This window comes from Rutidosis leptorrhynchoides, chromosome 2 (assembly GCF_046630445.1).
Source record: "Rutidosis leptorrhynchoides isolate AG116_Rl617_1_P2 chromosome 2, CSIRO_AGI_Rlap_v1, whole genome shotgun sequence".
NCBI classification, from domain to species: Eukaryota; Viridiplantae; Streptophyta; class Magnoliopsida; order Asterales; family Asteraceae; genus Rutidosis; species Rutidosis leptorrhynchoides.
Genome location: NC_092334.1, coordinates 454,538,871 through 454,557,791, shown reverse-complemented (window position 1 = coordinate 454,557,791; position 18,921 = coordinate 454,538,871). Strand labels below are relative to the sequence as shown.

The 18,921-nt window shown below is 34.9% G+C and overlaps 2 protein-coding genes across 4 annotated transcripts; both read left to right on the top strand.

Annotated features, from left to right (window-relative positions):
* Positions 1-6,885: 6,885 nt before the first annotated feature.
* On the top strand, positions 6,886-10,252 carry LOC139892510 (serine/threonine-protein kinase AFC2-like). 3 transcript variants are annotated; one of them, XM_071875616.1, is made up of 12 exons: positions 6,886-7,046; positions 7,646-7,832; positions 8,078-8,104; positions 8,198-8,351; positions 8,440-8,488; positions 8,584-8,698; positions 8,900-8,991; positions 9,081-9,237; positions 9,310-9,374; positions 9,456-9,553; positions 9,677-9,779; positions 9,857-10,252. In XM_071875616.1, the coding sequence occupies exons 1-12, from the start codon at positions 6,945-6,947 to the stop codon at positions 10,004-10,006; spliced, it is 1,299 nt and encodes a 432-aa protein (XP_071731717.1). In that variant the 5' UTR covers positions 6,886-6,944; the 3' UTR covers positions 10,007-10,252. The 3 variants fall into 3 exon arrangements, with proteins under 3 accessions (XP_071731717.1, XP_071731718.1, XP_071731719.1); XM_071875617.1 differs by lacking the exon at positions 7,646-7,832 and having other exon boundaries at positions 6,935-7,046; XM_071875618.1 differs by lacking the exons at positions 6,886-7,046; positions 7,646-7,832; positions 8,078-8,104; positions 8,440-8,488; positions 8,584-8,698 and having other exon boundaries at positions 8,333-8,351.
* A 3,665-nt stretch (positions 10,253-13,917) lies between these two features.
* On the top strand, positions 13,918-18,480 carry LOC139892509 (quinolinate synthase, chloroplastic). The gene is made up of 7 exons (XM_071875615.1): positions 13,918-14,762; positions 14,850-15,134; positions 15,697-15,915; positions 16,019-16,198; positions 16,318-16,830; positions 18,146-18,307; positions 18,398-18,480. Exons 1-7 carry the CDS (start codon positions 14,043-14,045, stop codon positions 18,467-18,469), a joined length of 2,151 nt encoding a protein of 716 aa, XP_071731716.1. The 5' UTR covers positions 13,918-14,042; the 3' UTR covers positions 18,470-18,480.
* Positions 18,481-18,921: the final 441 nt, after the last annotated feature.

Genomic DNA, 18,921 nt, shown 5'->3' with positions numbered 1-18,921 from the left:
TTAATGTTCTAGTGACATTAGCTTAAGTGTGTTGGTACTTGGTGATCATCCTAAGGATATCTAGATAAGTTTTATGATCACAAGTTATTGATTAACACTTATGTGTTATGCCTAATTATGATTAATTTGTCATTAAGAGGTAATTAAGCGTAATTAACCAAGATTAGTGTTTTTATGACCAAAACTCAATTGAGTATTGAGAGGACATCTATTCTAAGCGTGTTGAAAAAGGTTTCATGAATTATAGATGTCGGGAAGTGGTCAAACTAAATTTGATCAAAAATGGTGACAGAGGATTCTGCGGTCGCACTACGGTTGACCGTGGTGGCAGCCGTGCAACTTGTTTTCACAAAACTGAGTTGCAGATTCAGTCTGGGCTTCTATGGCTAAGTGTACGGTTGACCGTACTTTGACCGTGTATTTTAATGATCTTTATTTTCATTTTTTACGTTTTATTTGACTTGGTCATTTGCAAGATCAAGTATGGATTAGTGAACTTGCGTGTTTTATGTTAAGATGTCGATCATCACTTATGCATATGTGTGTTTCATCATCAAAACAAATTCTTTGGTTAAGCATCATACTTAACTTAGTCGGTTAGTCCATTAACCAACATTCAACCAACAGGTTCTTAGGTTGAAAATCCCACTGTGGTAAAACAACATGTTTTAAGTGTGTTTCAAGCTCTGTTTAGTCAACTCCCTCACGGCCATAATGATTTAGATCAGGATGCTATTGGTCTTAGGCAGTTGTCAGCTCGGGAAAATGTTGGGTTGGAATGTTTGTTTTCGTACTGTGAGGTATTTAATGTATTATGAATATTTGATGGTAACAAGACGCCCTGTCCCAATGGATCCATGTTAGATTTATTTAAGAAGTGTTAGGGGTTTTTAGATGTGGAAATTATGCAAATACTTTCGCATTTTTATTTCAATGCTAAATTTTTGAGAGGTTTTAATTCGTCATTTATTGTGATGATTCCTAAATCTGTTGCTGCTAAGTGTATAGAGGATATGCGACCGATAAGCCTTATTAATGCTCCATATAAGATTATCGCTAAGACTCTTGCAAATCGGTTGAAGTCGGTTCTTCCTAATCTCATTAGTGACTCCCAACATGGTTGTGTTCCTTATAGACTTTTGACTCGTGGGGTGATGGTGTTGCATGAGTTGGTCCATGCCGCTAAGAAGTCGAAGAATCCCGCCTAGTTTTTAAAGCTCCACTTCTCCAGAGCTTACGATAGTGTTTATCATGAGTTTCTTTTTTCAAGTTCTAGTGAAAATAGGTTTTGATGGCGGATTCTTATCGTGGATTAAAGCTTGCGTTTTGGATGTGAAGTTCTCGGTCTTGTTAAACGGATATCCTTCCAAAGAATGAGTGATGTATAAGGGCTTGATACAAGGGGATCCTCTTTCTCAATTTCTTTTCATTATGGTAACGCAAGTATTGAGCAAAATGCTATCCTAGAATTTAAGGTGTGGTGCGCTAAAATGGATCAAAGTGGGCCGCGATATTCATGTTAATCATTCTCAATTTGCGGAAGACACCATTATTTTTGCTCACTCCTCGGATAAAGAACTACTACATATTAAAAGTATTCTTCATGAGTTTTTTCAATCCTCGGGCCTTCGTGTTAATTCGAGGAAAACGATGCTATATGGTGTGCACATTTCACGAGTTGACTTACGACACTTCACCTCAATCTTTGGTTGTCAAGTGGGTTCTTTTCCTATGGAGTACTTAGGCAATCCGGTGGGCATTTCTAACGACAAAAGTTCCATGTGAGATCCGATTATCAAGAAGTTTAATTCTAAGATGGCGGGTTGGAAAGGGCGGTGCATGTCTATGGGAGGTAGGTTGGTAATGATTAATGTGGTTCTTGCAAATCTTCCTATCCATTACATGTCTATGTATAAAGCTCATAAGAATGTTATTTGTCGCATTGAAGCTCTTAGAAGAAACTTTTTATGGGGGTGAGGATTGCTCTAAACGAAAATTATGTTTGGTTAAATGGGAGTTGGCGTGTAATCCGAAGGAGCTTGAAGGGCTAGGTCTTATTCCTTTTCAGTAAAAAAAACTTGGCTTTGCTTGCTAAATGGCGCTACAACCTCAATTCTAATAAGGAGGCGCTTTGGAAATCTCTTGTCATCAACTAGTTCGATATAAATTTTCAAGGTAAATTAATGTCTAATGTTAATATTAATTCCTTAAGTTTGTCTAAACTATCACCTATATGGCGGGATATTGTTAAGCTTCAAAATGATAAATCCATGGGGTTATTTTGGGTCCTCAATGTTGGCAATGGAAAGTTGGAAATGGGTTGCTTGTTTCATTTTGGATGGATAAATGGCTTGCTAATTACTCAATTGAAGAAAAGTTTCCCTCTTTGTTTAGACTTAGTTACAATCAACATGCCAAAGCTCATGAATGTTGTATTTGTGACTCTTCTGACCCAAGTGTGATTACATGGATGGTATTTTTTTTTACTTTATTGGAATATGATTATACTCAGGTGGGATAACTTATCAAGTTGTTAAATGCTACTGTCCTAAAATTCAATGAAATGGATCGAGTGGTTTGGTGTAGGGAGCCTGTTAATGGGGCGTATTCAGTGGCCCATGGTTTACACTTGTTGTTGTTTAGTGGGCCGGGGCAGGGGCCATGTTGGGCCGCTCATGTGTGGAATAATCGAATTTCGTCTAAAATTACGATCTTTCATTGGTTAGCGATTCATGGTTCAATTCTGGTTAGGAAAGTTTTACATCATCGCCATGTTCTACCCAGCAGTCATTCAGTCAATTGTATTTGGTGCCAAAATCACAAAGAGTCAGTTTCCCATCTTTTTATGCATTGCCCGTGGCGTTTAACATTTGGACAGAGTTTTTTTATTGGTGGAATATGCCAGGTTCAATTGCACAATTCTCAAGTGATTGGTTCTCGGGCATGGGTATTAATGCTTATAAGTTTTGGAAACTTATAGCCTCGTCGACTATTTTGGTATATTTGGGTCACCGGCAATAATGCAATTTTTTCGGGTATTTCGGTGTGCCCGTCAAATGTTGTGACGCTCCGTACAAAACCATCGTGTACGATTCTTCAACAACAGGATCTTTACACGGTTAAATACTACATGTTGTTTGAAAACCAGTTTTGCATTCATAAAAAGATAGCGTTTACAAAAGATAACGTGACACAAAGGTTGTTACAAAGTCATTATTTGAAAATAACATAAGTTACAAATGCAAGATAAAAGTTCCATGATTGAGACATCTCTAAGTAATGCAGCGGAAATCTAACACAGCAGGTCCATAACAGCAAGTCTATAATACCAAGACAGCAATTCTATCAGCGGAAGCAACATCGTCTAAGAACCTGAGAAATACACGCTTAAAAAGTCAACACGAATGTTGGTGAGCTATAGTTTGTTATCAGTAAAGTAATGTAGACCACGAGTTATCGTATTCAAAACAGTATGAAAAGTATATGCTTGTCTGTGGGCACCCGGTAACTAACTTAACGTAACAGTAATACCCCCTAAAAGTACACTTGGCGAGTGCGTATGTCTTCGAAGTATCAAACACCCGTTAAATGCTAGCGCGACTAGCCCGAGTGGGGATGTAAAACCCTATGGATCCATATCTAATATTCGAGTTCAAGGTTCAGAAACCAATGATTAAACGTTACCGAGCTAAGGGGAATCTTTGTGCTATTTTATAACCCACACATATATAAAGTTTAAGTACTCGTGTCTAGTATGTAAAACATAAAAAGCGCATGTATTTTCAGTCCCAAAAATAGTAAAACTAGTAAAGGGATGCTATAACTCACAGTGAATAAGCAATAAAAGTCGATACGAAACGTATGCAGGTAGTAAGTCGGTCCGAAAGGTCGTCAACCTAAGTCAAAGGTCACTAGGTCAGTATGTTGTCCCAAAAGGTTAAAAGTGGATAAATTAAGTTTAAGTGTCATCATCGACATCATCATTATCATCATCATTCATCAATACTAAGGTAAGTTTAACAAGACTAGAGATCGAAACAAAAGGCTGACTTCGGACAGTTGTTACGACCTCTATACAAATCGAAATGACGCGTAGTCAATGGCCATGGCTCCGTATGTGAGTCCTCTAACCACTGACCAATTTTCAGAACCTAACTCGTCTTCGTTTAACCATGGCGACGGTTTAAGTGCGAGTAGGTCATAAATTTCAGCACAACGTTACAAAGGCGTAGTGACTTTCGGAAGGCTATAAATCTTAAACCGTATATCGGATAAAGTCGAGGCCTAAACGAAAAGTCATCTAATCGAAACGAACTATCTGAAAATAAATTTTCCAGAAGCCCAGAAGTCTGATCAGACCCCAAAAAACAGCAAACAAATGCTCCGGTGAGATTCTTGGTGCTTGATGCTCATCACGGTTCTCATCCTTGATGCTTGTAAGCTTCAAGTGTACAACTCTTTGATGATTTGGCATCACTTTGACCAAGGTTCAACCATCAATACACAACTAAGAGTAAAATCTATCATTCTACAAGTTTTGAACATAAAGATTGCCTCTTTATTGCATAAATCCAATAAAGCTTTTACACAAGTTTTATGCATCTCCATCATATGTGATGATGAAGATTTGATCTTTATCATCAAAACAAACACAAAAAGGTTCCAAGTAAGTGAGATCTACAATAATGACTTATATCTCAAGTATTAAGAAAACCCTAAGCTAGAAAGCTTGGATCTTTACAAGATTAATGAGACCATAAGCTAGAAAGCTAAGATCTTTAACAAAATAATGAAAGTAATGAGACCATAAGCTAAAAAGCTAAGATCTTTAACATAATAATGAAACCCTAAGCTAGAAAGCTTGGATCTTTAGTGTTCTTGAAGATCTTGAAGCATAAAGCTTGAATCTTTAAGATACATGAAGATCATAAACACAAGTTTTGATCTTTATAACAAAATAAAGAAATCATAAGTTATAAAATCTTGATCTAACAAGTAAATGAAGATTCAAAGCTAGAAAGCTTGAATCTTTCATGTTCTTGAAGGATTCAAACCCAAGTTTGAATCTACAAGATGTAACAAGATCAAAAGCTAAAAGCTAGATCCATTAAATGATGATGATGATGTCGATTATGATGAGAGAAGAAGAAGAAGAAGAAGAAAATTTAAAACTTACACTTTTTAGAGTGAGAAAGACTAGAGAGAGAATTAGAGAGTAAGTGTGTGTAATTTGTAAATGAAATGTAGTGTAGAATGGGTGAAATAAGGCTTGTATTTATAGGTGGTGAGGAGGTGGGAGGGGTGTGGTGGCCGTGGGTATGGGAGGGAGACAACTTTTTGCTTTTTGGTTAATGATTTTCTAAAGTTGGTGCTTATGTTAGGATCCCATGCAACATTAAGGATAATGCTTAACAAAAATGCTAGTATGTTCCCTCTAATAAATGGGCATTTGTCTTTCATTATTATAGGTCACTAACTTATTATAATTGGGCCAATTAAATAGTCCACTAGCTAGTGTAGGGTGGGCTAAGGTCCAACAAGGTAGAAAGTCCAACAAGACCAACCAGTGTGCTCTAGTAAATTACTAAGCGTAAATAAACATCCAAAAACCCAAGTAATTGTTATTATAAAATAACAATTAGTATTTTGTAGTCATAATATTCCGAATATGACCAAAGTTAAACGTGTACACAGTACATAGCTTGTTTCAAACGTCAAGTGACACCAACGGTCGTAAAAGCATTCGGGGATCAAGTTAAGTGATTACACACTTAATAGCACGTTGTAAGGTATTAATGAAAGTAATTAATCATTAAATAAGATCACAGAGCATAAACTAGCTCAGTACGCACATATACGCAGTTTTGTGAAAGCACAAAGTACAAAAGCAAGTCGAAAAAGCCGGGTCGTTACAAATGTGGTTCAAAGTATTAAGATGAAGACTTTTCTTTGGGCGTCTTCTGCAAAATTATGCCTTGGTCATCAGTTCTACATATGGGACTCTAATCTGTTTATTTTTTAGTCAATTCGCAATGGTTGTAAACTTGTAATGTGCTGGTTTTTTCTTTTCTTTTCTGCTTATTGGTTGTAAATTGTGACTCACCCGATGGTCTGTTTCGTTATTAATATGAGAGATGATATTTTCAACATGACTTTTCCTTCTTCCACCATCATTTTTATGGTTTTTTCCTAAAATATCTCTTATTAAATTATATTAAAATGTTTTAAAAAATTTGTGCAAGTATATCATTAAGGACAGTTTAGACATTTTAGGTGAAAGAAGTAAAAGTAATATGGAAATGTCACCAACGGATTTTCGGTCCAGCGGTACCGCGGTTACACTTGTGTACTCGCAGGGCTAGAGGTATCGGGTTCGAAACTCGTCACCCGCTCAAGGAATTGAAATATATTTCTTGAAGGTGGCCCAAAGGGAAGATTTTACCGACCCGCTCCGGGACTAAGGTCCTGCCCGCCTGCCCCTCGGGATGGTTTAAGGGTCGGATCCTCAGTGTGGTTCGGGTTTTCTGCCCGAAAGCGCGCGTGTGTGTAAATGATGAGTGTCGTTGAAATAAATGATACGCTAATGCAAGCTTGCATTTCAAAAAAAAATAATATGGAAATGTCAATCCTCTGTTAATATACTTTCCTTTTTTGAAAAAAAAAAATAGAAAAAAAAAGGAAAGTCAAATCTAACTACGATTAAATGTACAACTCATGAGCCTAACTATGGTCAACTCCCCGTGGTTTAGGAAAGAAAAGCGTTATCAACGTCTAATACGACATACACGTGTACGGCCGGATATAAGTTGATCCACCCCACGCCACATTGTCTGGTCAATATTAGGGTTGCGTTCGGGTTAGGTTTCGCTCATAGATCTACGCAAATTACATCATCCTGTAAACTTCATTCATCCGACTTCATCAATCATATTCGCTTTCTAGTTATGGAAACCGAACGTGTTACCGAGTTTCCGATGAGTCAATTGGATCTTAGGCCGAGGAAACGACAGCGTTTAGGCTGGGACGTCCTTCCACCACCGCCTAAGGTATAATTCTCCTTTTTCTTTTTTTCATTTTTCTAATTCCTTTTGTTTTTCCTTACTTTTTTGCTAGATTCTATCGAAATTGTTATCGATTTACAGGTAATTGTTTTAATTTACATACGTCCAACTTTAATTGGATTACGGCTTGTTGTATATCAAATTTTGATTTGTATATATTTAGATCTGTGCTTTACGGTTGTTGAATTAGGGTTTCGACCGATTTCGAATTTGTATGAATTATATTTACCTTATTTTTTCGTTATTTCTTACAATATTATTGGCGATTTTGATGCTGTGAGTTACATTTTCCTGAATTATATCCGATTTTGCAAATATAAGTTTTTAGAAGACTAGATTTTTCAACCGAAAGATTAATTGTGCAAAAATAAGTAATTGATTGTGATTGATGATAATTTTGTTGTTTACATGTTTATTATGGAGTAGTTAACATGGCTTTGTATAGTGTATTTTTTTTTTTTTTACTGATATCATATTGTATTATTGGAAGTTATGATATGTGGTTGCTACTTTGTAAAAAATAACTGAATGGTAAGGAGTTGATTATGCATATTGAAAGGAAAATGAATGGAAAATGTCTGTAGGCTCAGGTAGGGTTGTTTTATGGACAAGAGATTGGGAATGTTACCAGCTTTGCATCTTCTCGGGCACCATCAAACCATATTAGTTCACCCCTTAATCGTGTGGTTCGAAATCTTTCTCCACCTTGGCGTCAAGATGATAAAGATGGACATTATGTTTTTGCTGTTGGAGATAATTTAACTTCTCGATGTAACTACCCTTAATAACTATCAAGAAGTTTATAATTTGTGTTGTTTATTATAGCACATACATATGTAGTTCATAAAAAAACATATCTGCCATAATAATAATGATAAATCATTAATTGAATGTACAATTCTGCATATAACAGTAGATGAAACTAATGTATGTTGACCTACTTTCTAGTTATGTAGTTGGTTAATTTCTTTTGTGCACTGATAACTTTTTTTTATCTGTTTGTACATATCTTGCAGATAAGATTCATGGAAAAATGGGAGAAGGTGAGTTTGATCTGTTAACAGGGTGTGGTAATGGTTAGTTGTTGGTAATGTATTGAATTCATTCATCATTTAATCGATAAATGTTCAATGCAGGTACGTTTGGCCAAGTATTGGAATGTTGGGACAAGGAAAGAAAGGAAATGGTTGCTATAAAAATTGTTCGTGGTATTAAAAAATATCGAGAGGCAGCTATGATAGAGATCGATGTGTTGCAACAACTTGGTAAACATGACAAAGGTGGCAATCGGTGAGCGACAAATAACCCTTAATATGAGTTGCATTTAGGGTTATTTTATGTCTCTGTTTGTGTTGTTAAATTGGTTTATTCCTTGCAGTTGTGTACAAATAAGGAACTGGTTTGACTATCGTAACCATATCTGTATTGTAAGTCTATGATATGATTAATGTGGTGGATTTGTTTCCCCAGATTGATAGGTTTTGGGGTTAAATTGTTGGGTGCATTTAAATGGTCTTAACAGGTTTTTGAGAAGCTTGGACCAAGCTTATATGATTTTCTACGCAAAAACAATTATCGCTCATTTCCAATTGACCTAGTGCGGGAGATTGGCAGACAACTATTGGAATGTATAGCATGTGTGTAGTAATCGCTTAAGCTAGTCTCTTCCATATTTATTGTTTTGATTTACGGTCCTTGATGCATCTGTTAATAATTAGTTATCTCTGTTATTCTATTATTATTTTGAAATATGAACCACACTGCTGTTGCAGTTAACCTACAATAAAGTTATCTAATTTTTGCACCTGGGTATTGAAACTTTTTTGAATGTATTGCAGTTATGCATGATCTGAGGCTAATACACACGGATTTGAAGCCTGAAAACATTCTCCTTGTGTCTCCAGAGTATGTGAAAGTGCCTGATTACAAGGTAATTATAATTTGCGTGCTTCTTCTGTTGTTGCAACGTTGTGATGGTTCACGCTCTTAACATAATTCTCTTTTTATGTTTTTTTCCAGGGTTCATCAAGATCACCAAAAGATTCTTCATTCTCCAAAAGGGTTCCAAAATCCAGTGCCATCAAAGTGATTGATTTTGGTAGTACTACTTATGATCGTCAGGACCAGAACTACATTGTGTCTACTCGTCATTATCGTGCACCAGAAGTTATATTAGGTATGCAATTTGGTCTCGCTTATACACATTTTTATATAATTGGTTTGGACACTAAACCTTTGGTTCAAACAGGACTTGGATGGAGCTACCCATGTGATATATGGAGTGTTGGTTGCATTCTCGTGGAGCTTTGCTCGGTAAGATTAGAACTTGAGTCCAACATAAGTCTGATATTTCCAGTTTTCGAATACCTATGACCAATTTTAATACTGTAACAGGGTGAGGCTCTTTTCCAAACACATGAAAACTTGGAACATCTTGCCATGATGGAGCGGGTTCTTGGTTTGTTGCCAGCACAGATGTTAAAGAAATCAGAGTAAGTGATCTCTTTCATGTTTGGTTTTTTCTTCCTCCCTCGCAGGTGCGGGATTGGGTATTATTGTTGTTGCTGTTGTCAGTTTGTTACACCACGTACTAACTTATGCCCATGTCACTGTAGCCGACATGCAGAGAAGTATGTGAGAAAGGGTCGGTTGGACTGGCCCGAGGGTGCTGCCTCAAGAGATAGTGTCAAAGCTGTTACAAAGCTACCTCGGCTACAGGTCTAGATTGACGAATTTTATTTTTTTGACAAAGTTTGTCCTCGCACATTCTAAATGTTGTGTGATTTGCAATGCAGAACTTGATCATGCAGCATGTAGACCACTCTGCAGGTGATCTAATTCACCTTTTGCAAGGGCTTTTGAGGTACGATCCTTCGGAGAGGCTGACTGCACGTGCAGCTCTAAGACATCCTTTCTTCACCCGGGATCATCTTAGACGATACTAGGCAAATATGTGGGAATTGTAATGTAGATTAACGAAGGTCAAGTGGAAATAAAGATGATGTTTGCATCAATGGTGGCAAGCTCTTTACGTGTACATAATCATACCAAAGTTTGGCCTGAAAATTGATCAGGACCAAATAAGCTATCGCCAAGCACATCTCATTGACTGACCTGTGACCTCAACTTATGTACAAATCCTAGAGAAGCTTAACTTCGGATATGTAATGTCATGATTTATTGCTGTATAATGTTTCTTTCTTTTACTTTGACATAATCTGCTGTTGAAACTCCTCCTGTGCAAGACTGGTATTTGAATTTAATTATATTTACTAATCACCTTTTTAGAAGCTGATATGTTTTGCACCCTTTGTTAAATGAGAATTCATTTCGTGCCCTTGATGAATGAGAAAGAGTCCAATTCTAAAACCTTGATTTGAAATGAATGTGTTTATCAAAAGACCATTTTGTACTTTGTAATAAAACTTGCAGCAAAAATGATGACAAATGTGACAGACTTAAGGTCAATGTCAATCTAGGGTTAGCATTTTTTTTTTTTTTTTAGTAAAATAAAAAATAAAAAAAATCTAGGGTTAGCAATTACTTGCAACAAATTAGGTAATTTTGTCGAGAAATCAAAAATAGACACCCAGATTGATTTGCACTCTTTCAACACTTGAAAAGACAAAAACATGAGAGGAATTGATAGAAATTAGAATTATACTAGTAGGATTTTTGGGCGTTTAGAAAGTAAAATTGGCCACAAATTGTTAGTGGGAACTTTAGGGTAGATAAATGGGAATCGCAGCAATTGGGTCAAAAACAAATCACAAAAGCTAGAAGAATAAGGTCCGCCGCCCCTCTTAATTCCTTGGTGGCCTTAAAGGTATGGTCTTCTAGTCCCTACCAAAAAAGCGAAGGTTCTTAACGTAGTCACAACTATCCCATTTGTATATAGTCAACTTTCTCTACTTTTCTTAGATATTTTTAACGGTGCCTGGGTGATGTGATGATATTGTATGAAATATATAGTGGTGACATGACAAATTTGATAAAAAGAAGGTGGTAAATAGTGGATAGAGGGTGATGGAGAGTCACAGTGTCACACCTCTTTTGTTTATTTTATTATTTTTATTATTGAATTAAATTGAATTGTTATTGATTTTATCTTTTTTTATTGGTTGATTTCTTCAGACGCTTGTTTTTCTTTCTGTGATGACATCAATCACGTCACCCAATATTTTGTACATCACCGCAGATTAGTGACATTGATGGGTTGTTCTTTATGTGAAATTTGCTTATTTTAGCCTTCGTTTTTTTTAAAGTTAGTTGATCTATTTTGTAAAAAAGATTGTTTTTCGACATCTTTTTGTAGCATTGAAGGGTTATTCCTTTTATGAAAGTTACTTCCTTTTTCGTTGAGGAAGGGGAAAAAAAGTTAGTTGATTTTTTTGTAATTTTTTTTTTCCGACATCTTTTTCTAATATTGAAGGGTTGGTTCTTTTACGAAAGTTGCTTCATTTATCGTTGGGGCAAAAAAAAAATCACTGTAGCGCAAATAGTACTATTCAATCGGTGAGAAAAATAAAAATAAAAATACTATAGCGCGAATAGTACTATTCATAACAGAAAAGACAAATTTTATCTATTAGTTAATATGTAAATAATATAATAATAGTCGAAATAATAGTAGTAATATAATGATAGTGATAAAACAAAATTTGTCTTAATGTGTAAAGAATGTAGTTTTTTGTAGTTAATATGTAAAAAATAAAGAGTTTTGTGATAAATATTGGGAGTTTAAAAGTTTTGTGTTTGTTTTGAAAGAAGTAAAAGTTTTGTGGTTGGTGTTAAAGAAGTAGGAAGTTACTATTCATGTGAACTATGTCAAATAGATATATAGAGTAATAATAAAGTATACAGTAGTTCTTTTATACCTTTATATATATATATATATATATATATATATATATATATATATATATATATATATATATATATATATATATATATATATATATTTTTTTTTTTTGGTAGGATCAAGAGGGAAGTAACCATTCGGGGGGAAACGAGGGGAAGCAAAAACGTTTTTTTTTCTTTTCGTTTTTTGAAAAAACTTTGTTCACGAACATTATAGATGAGATGAAAATATGAACATTTAGTAGAGACACTTTGTGATAAATGTTTTTATTTTGGCTGGAAAACGCTCGAAGAAGTAATATATAACAATTATCGTGTTTTTCGAGCGTATTTTGAGGTTTTAGCTATTGGGGTTTAGATATTAGGGTTTAGATATTAGGGTTTAGAAATTTAGGGTTTAGGGTTTAGATTTAGGATTTAGATTGAGTTTTTAACACGAACGGTTTAGAGTTTAGGGTTTAGGGTTTGGTGTTTTGGGTTTATGGAATAAACCTAAAACACCAAACCCTAAACCCTAAACACTAAACTCTAAATCGGGCTAAATTTACTTCACAAAACATGAAAAAAAACGTTCATATTCTTCACGAACAATATTATCTTGAATGTTATTTTTGTCGATCGTTTTTCCGCCTAAATAATAACATTCATCACGAAGTGTCTCTTCTAAATGTTCATATTTTCGTGTGATCTTGATGCCGGAAAAAAAAAAATTTCAAAAAAAACGAATTTTTTTTTCTTCCCCTCGCTTTCCCCCGATTGGTTACTTCCTCATTGATCCTGCCCATATATATATATATATATATATATATATATATATATATATATATATATATATATATATATATATATATATATATATATATATATATATATATATATATATATATATATATTTGTGTGTGTGTGTGTGTGAGAGAGAGAGAAAAGTAGTTTGAAATTAAGGACAAAACAAGTGTAAAAAAATATTTCTTAAACTACTAATTTTGATTAATACCTCTATCGTATTACTTAGAAGTGTTAATATTAATGTTATGATTTTGAATAAATATTCTCTTTCATATTATAACCGTTCAAAATAAATGTCAGTAACTTCAGATGTTATTTGATCAATTCAAATGTAATTCATAAAATGATAAGAATATTTGTTGTGGGTTAGTAGTGTGAGATGTTACATTTTCTTTTAATGTTAATGAAGTGAATATGTGGGTTAAATATGTTAGTAAATCGTGTAAAATGACTAAATGCTCAATCAGAATAGTAAATTTGTTGTCGACATATTGACGTCAACGTGACGTCATCTATTATATTTTATTTTTTATGTTATTTTTTTTTTTTGAATTTTTTAACCCGACGATTATTTGTCCAACCAAGTAGGCCGGGCCACTTTCTAATTATATAAATATTATCAATTTGAAAAATGATTTGTGGTTCGGAGTGAGGCTTTCGTGCCTCGAATTTGGTCTGCAACTTCGGTATATACTGTTCAAAATGAGCCAAAATCCGAGCATGAATTTTGTATTTTTTAAGACTGATTTTTTTTAACCCAAATATATATAGTTTGATAGAATAGCAAATGTAAATATGGAGTAGAGGTTTACGTGTGTGTTTGATAGCCAAAAGACCAAGGTTTGATTCCTTTCTTTTTTTTTCTTTTTTTTCTTTAGCCCTTTCATTTTTTATATTTATTAAGCTTCTTACCTTTAACATAAAAATCTTTTAATATAAACTCTAAAATTCTCCCTTTATTTTGTTTATATAAAAAACACATAGTAATAACTATAAATATAGAGATTAAACAATAAAAATTATGTGGGGTTTTATTATTTTAACTGCCAAAGATTATAATTTACTAGCGTTATATTATTTTAATGAAAGACATATAATTATTTAAACGCGTTGACAAAAATCTTGTTTAAATCATAGGATAATTTTTCCAAATATCGTTGTTTGCTTTTAAAATTCTTATTCCGAAAGAAGCATTATTTATTTATAATTATTTTCGCGGGTTAAATCAAAAAGATAAAATACATCTCTTATTCTCTTTGCGTTCAGTCTATTTATCACCTTCTCTAATCTCGATACACAACGCGGCCGATCGTTCACCGTCAAAATTTTCCGGCAATGGCCACGTATTCATCTTCTTCTTCATATTACTTCACCAACAAACTTACAAACCCTAATCCATCCCCTTTCAAATCCACCAAAAATTTTAATTCCGTTAAAAACTCATCGTTCCCTTCAATTCTTATTTCCAGAAACCCTAGATCGACATCCTCATGCTCCGCCGTCATTATTACGCCGTCGTTCACTTCCGACCACAATTTATCTGCTACTTCAAAGCTTCAAAACCTCGTTTCCGAGTTCAATTCAATTTCCGAACCGATTGACCGCTTGAAACGATTGATTTACTATGCAAAACAGTTACCGGAGCTCGAAGAATCGTTAAAATCTACGGCGAATCGAGTGATGGGATGTACGGCGCAGGTTTGGCTTGATGTGCGGATGGATAGTGATGGATTAATGAGGTTTTCAGCTGATAGCGATTCAGAGGTTACGAAAGGATTCTGTTCTTTATTGATTTCAGTGCTTGATGGTGCGAAACCGGATGAAGTGTTGGCAATGAAAAGTGATGATTTGGGGGAATTGAATATTGGTGGATTGCATGGAGTGAAAGTTGTTGATTCTAGGGTTAATACTTGGCATAATGTGTTAATTAGCATGCAGAAAAGAACTAAAGCGATTTTAGCCGAACGAGATGGACGGTTTTTCGGTGAGCCGTTTCCGTCTTTGGTTATCACTGCAGATGGAATTGATGCTAAAGGAAGTTTTGCTGAGGCTCAGGTTGCGATTTTGGGCGTGTTTTACTCTGTTTATTGAATTATTGATATGATAGATTGATATAGTAATAGTTTTTTTGTATAATTGTAGGCAAGGTTTTTGTTTCCGGACGATGGAAAGGTTAAAGATTTGGCGAATTTGTTGAAGGAAAAGGAGATTGGTATTGTTGCTCATTTTTATATGGATCCTGAGGTGCAGGGTGTTCTAACTTCTGCACAGAAGCTTTGGCCTCATATTCATATATCAGATTCGTTGGTTATGGCGGATAGTGCGGTGACCATGGCAAAAGCAGGGTGCAAATTTATTGCTGTTTTAGGGGTGGATTTTATGTCTGAAAATGTAAGAGCAATTCTTGATCAGGCTGGTTTTCCTGAGGTAAGCTTCATTAAACAAGTTTCGCTTTCTTACAAATTGTTTGATATGTTTGTTTTGTTCATGATGAGTTGACGGCATATAGTAGATTTTAGTTATGCATGTAAATGTGCTACTATAGTTGTTATGACTAGTGATGAGTTGAAGAATTTAATAGCATGCAACGATTATTTTTTAAGACTAGTGATTCTACACAAAGAAATACAAATAAGGTGATATGAATGTAGTTTATCTTTTTTTTTTTTTTTTTTTTTTTTTTTTTTTTTTTTTTTTTTTGCATATTGGTTGATTTAGTGTTTCAAATGAATCATTTTTGTCACCTGTATGCAGAATAATTTGATTTTTATTTTTGCTAGTACATGCTTCATGCTTGGATACTGATCGAGAGGGCGTTTGTGCCTGTGTTTGCCGTCTCTGTGACATGTCAATTGGGCAATGTTTTTTTTTATTGTCTATGGATGTGTTGTTCATCGGTTCCTTGAGTTGTATTCTTAGACAAAATTATACCCGAAGCATTTCAATTATCTACAACTCAGTTCCATAATGACTTACGGGTCTTTTTCAGGTTGGCGTGTACAGGATGTCAGATGAACAGATCAGCTGCTCGTTAGCTGTTGCCGCATCGAGTCCCGCATACATGGATTATCTATATGAAGCTTCAGTTACTTCTCCTTCCTTGCATGTCGTCTACATTAATACATCATTAGAAACAAAAGCTCACGCACATGAACTTGTGCCTACTATCACATGTACTTCTTCAAACGTTGTGCCAACCATCTTACAGGTGGGTTTTTCATTATCATATGTGTACTTACCGTTTTCCAGTTAGATAAAAAAATACCTATATAGGTCATTTTTCTAAAGCAACCACTGCGTTTGTTTATCAGGCCTTTGCTGAAGTTCCAAACTTGAATGTATGGTATGGTCCTGATTCTTACATGGGTGCAAATATTGTGGAGTTACTTCAGCAGATGACATCAATGACTGATGAAGAAATAGTGAAGATACATCCGGACCATAATAGAAACTCAATCAAGGCATTGTTACCTCGGCTACATTATTTTAAGGTAATCTAGCTACTACAGTCAGAGTTTGACTTATGAAGTTGTAATTTTTTACTGTTGCATATGTTCTTATTTTTTATTTTTTATTTTCATCAAATGTGTCGATGACTTGTGTGTGTCAGGATGGAACATGCATCGTTCATCATCTTTTTGGGCATGAAGTTGTGGAAAAGATCAATGACATGTATTGTGATGCATTTCTTACTGCTCATTTCGAGGTCCCTGGTGAAATGTTCTCATTGGCTATGGAAGCTAAAAGGAGAGGAATGGGGGTGGTAGGGTCCACCCAAAACATTTTAGATTTTATAAAGAGTAGGGTACAAGAGTCTCTGGATAGAAATGTTGACGACCATCTTCAATTTGTATTGGGAACAGAATCAGGAATGGTGACCTCAATTGTTGCAGCTGTTCGTCAATTGTTGTGCTCTCCAAAATCTTCTTCTAGGGTGGGAAGAGTTAGTGTTGAAATAGTCTTTCCAGTATCTTCAGATTCTGTGACAACTTCACAAACTTCATCAACGAGCCCAAAATTGGGCGAGTTAGATCAGGTTTTGACTATGTCTGTATTACCTGGAGTTACAAGTGGTGAGGGGTGCTCTCTTCATGGTGGCTGTGCATCCTGCCCATACATGAAGGTTTGTTTGACTTTTAATTTTCAAATGTATTTTATTTTATACTAAATAAATGTGGAATACGGGAGGTTGGATGGGTTCAATTGACACCAAACGCGCAATAATGTATTTTTAAACGGGCCGAATCTGGTCATAAAGACCACAAAATATTGTATATATTAAGGCTCCCAAAAACTGTATTGCTAAAATACTATTAATACAGTTTTTACTTTTTATGTAGAACGACAACCCTACACTCTATTGCACATAGCATATACAATCACACATACCGCTAGATCGTAGGCCCATTGTCCTAGAATTGTCTTATAGAGTCATGGTATAATTTTGACTTGATTGAGTCAACTCATTTGCCTTTTACCTCAACTATATTCCTCCCCATTAGACTGGTAGAGTAGGGATGGCAATGGATCGGGTGGTCCCATATCCATATCCATATCCATTTGAATAATTCATCCATCCATATCCATATCCATATCCGTTGGATTGAGCGGGTTATCGGGTACCCATTGGATATGAAGTTTTCTGAAAGATATTCCTATTATGAAATGAAATTAATTAACAAAGATATGTAATATATGTAAGATATATGAATTTAATGCTATATATATAGTTTTATTTTCACAATCTATATTTTCGATAACATTTTAGTAGTTTATAGTGTACTTTTATAATGATATGTAAATGCATACGTATATATTTAAGTAAATATGTATATATTTATTTGTATATATGTATTTCGGGTGATAAATTGATATATCCGTCGATGATAATTTGTCATCGATATCCGATCCACCAATTTTTCACATCATCCATATCCATATCCATATCCATATCCGTTTATCATCCATGTAGATCGTCCATATCCATATAAATGGATCGGATCGGATGGATATCCGATGGATCCGACATCCATTGCCATCCCTAGTTAGGGATGAATGTGACCTAAATGATTCCATTTTAGGCAATTGTCATCTCCAGCTTTTATCGGGCTCTTGCAAAAGTGTTTGCATTGATATTGTGATACTTTTGTGGTTTATAATGAAAGATGATCGGCATGCCTCATATACGTGCTTCTAATATATCTAACAAAGATATCGTGACACCTGCCAAAACTAAAAATTGAGTTTAGGAAAGAGGAAATGTAAAAATTGTGTCACGTGATACTTCTATAAACATTTAGCATAACTCTAACAAGCTTCCTCAGATTTAGTTGGTTTTTTTTTATTGAATTTTCTATAGCTTAACCTATAAGATGGTCTCATATTCTTTCTATTTTAGATGGACTTCTCATTTTTTTCTTGTTCTTACGGTCTACCAGATGAACTCGCTCACTTCACTCGTGAAAGTCTGTAGTAGCCTACCTCTTGGTAAAGACGCTTTGATGCGATATGAAGCTGGAAGGTTTAGTTTGGCTACACCCAAAGGGAAATCAGTTGCAGATGTAGGTTGTGAGCCAATCCTTCATATGAGACATTATCAGGTCAGTTTTAATCATCCAAAGATTCCTCTCTTCTCTAGCCAAAAATTAATAAAGTTAAACTTATTTGATTTATTTACATATGATGTTCAGGCAACAAAGAAACTGCCAAAGAAGCTCATTAATCAGATTCTGGGTGCTGATAACAATGAAAGTACTCCTTAATATATTAGGTACAAGTCATCTGCTATTCCCTACCAAATTAAGGTGGGGGTTGCGGCATAAGTTATGCATCATAAAGATGGCGAATGTTTGAGGGAGGGCCATAGGAAAACTTGCGGTGGTAGCATTTGGTTAAAGGGGGGGTTTTACATTATACAAAGATATGTTGTGTACAACAATTTCAGTATGCCCTGTATCTTCATAATTTATCACATTATTTACAAAGTAGGTAATGTTCTCCACTGAATGTGCAATTTTGTCATGATAAATACTTATAAATTCAACAGGGGTGATGATCTTCATATTCGAATTATTGACCACTTTAGCTATTTGTGATGACTTTCTTACAACTTACAGGATCTGATCTGTACAGAATTATTGATCAGTCTAGATGTGTTTATTGTTTATCAAAAGAGAATGGTGTGAACTAACTAACTCATTCTCGAGTTTTTTTT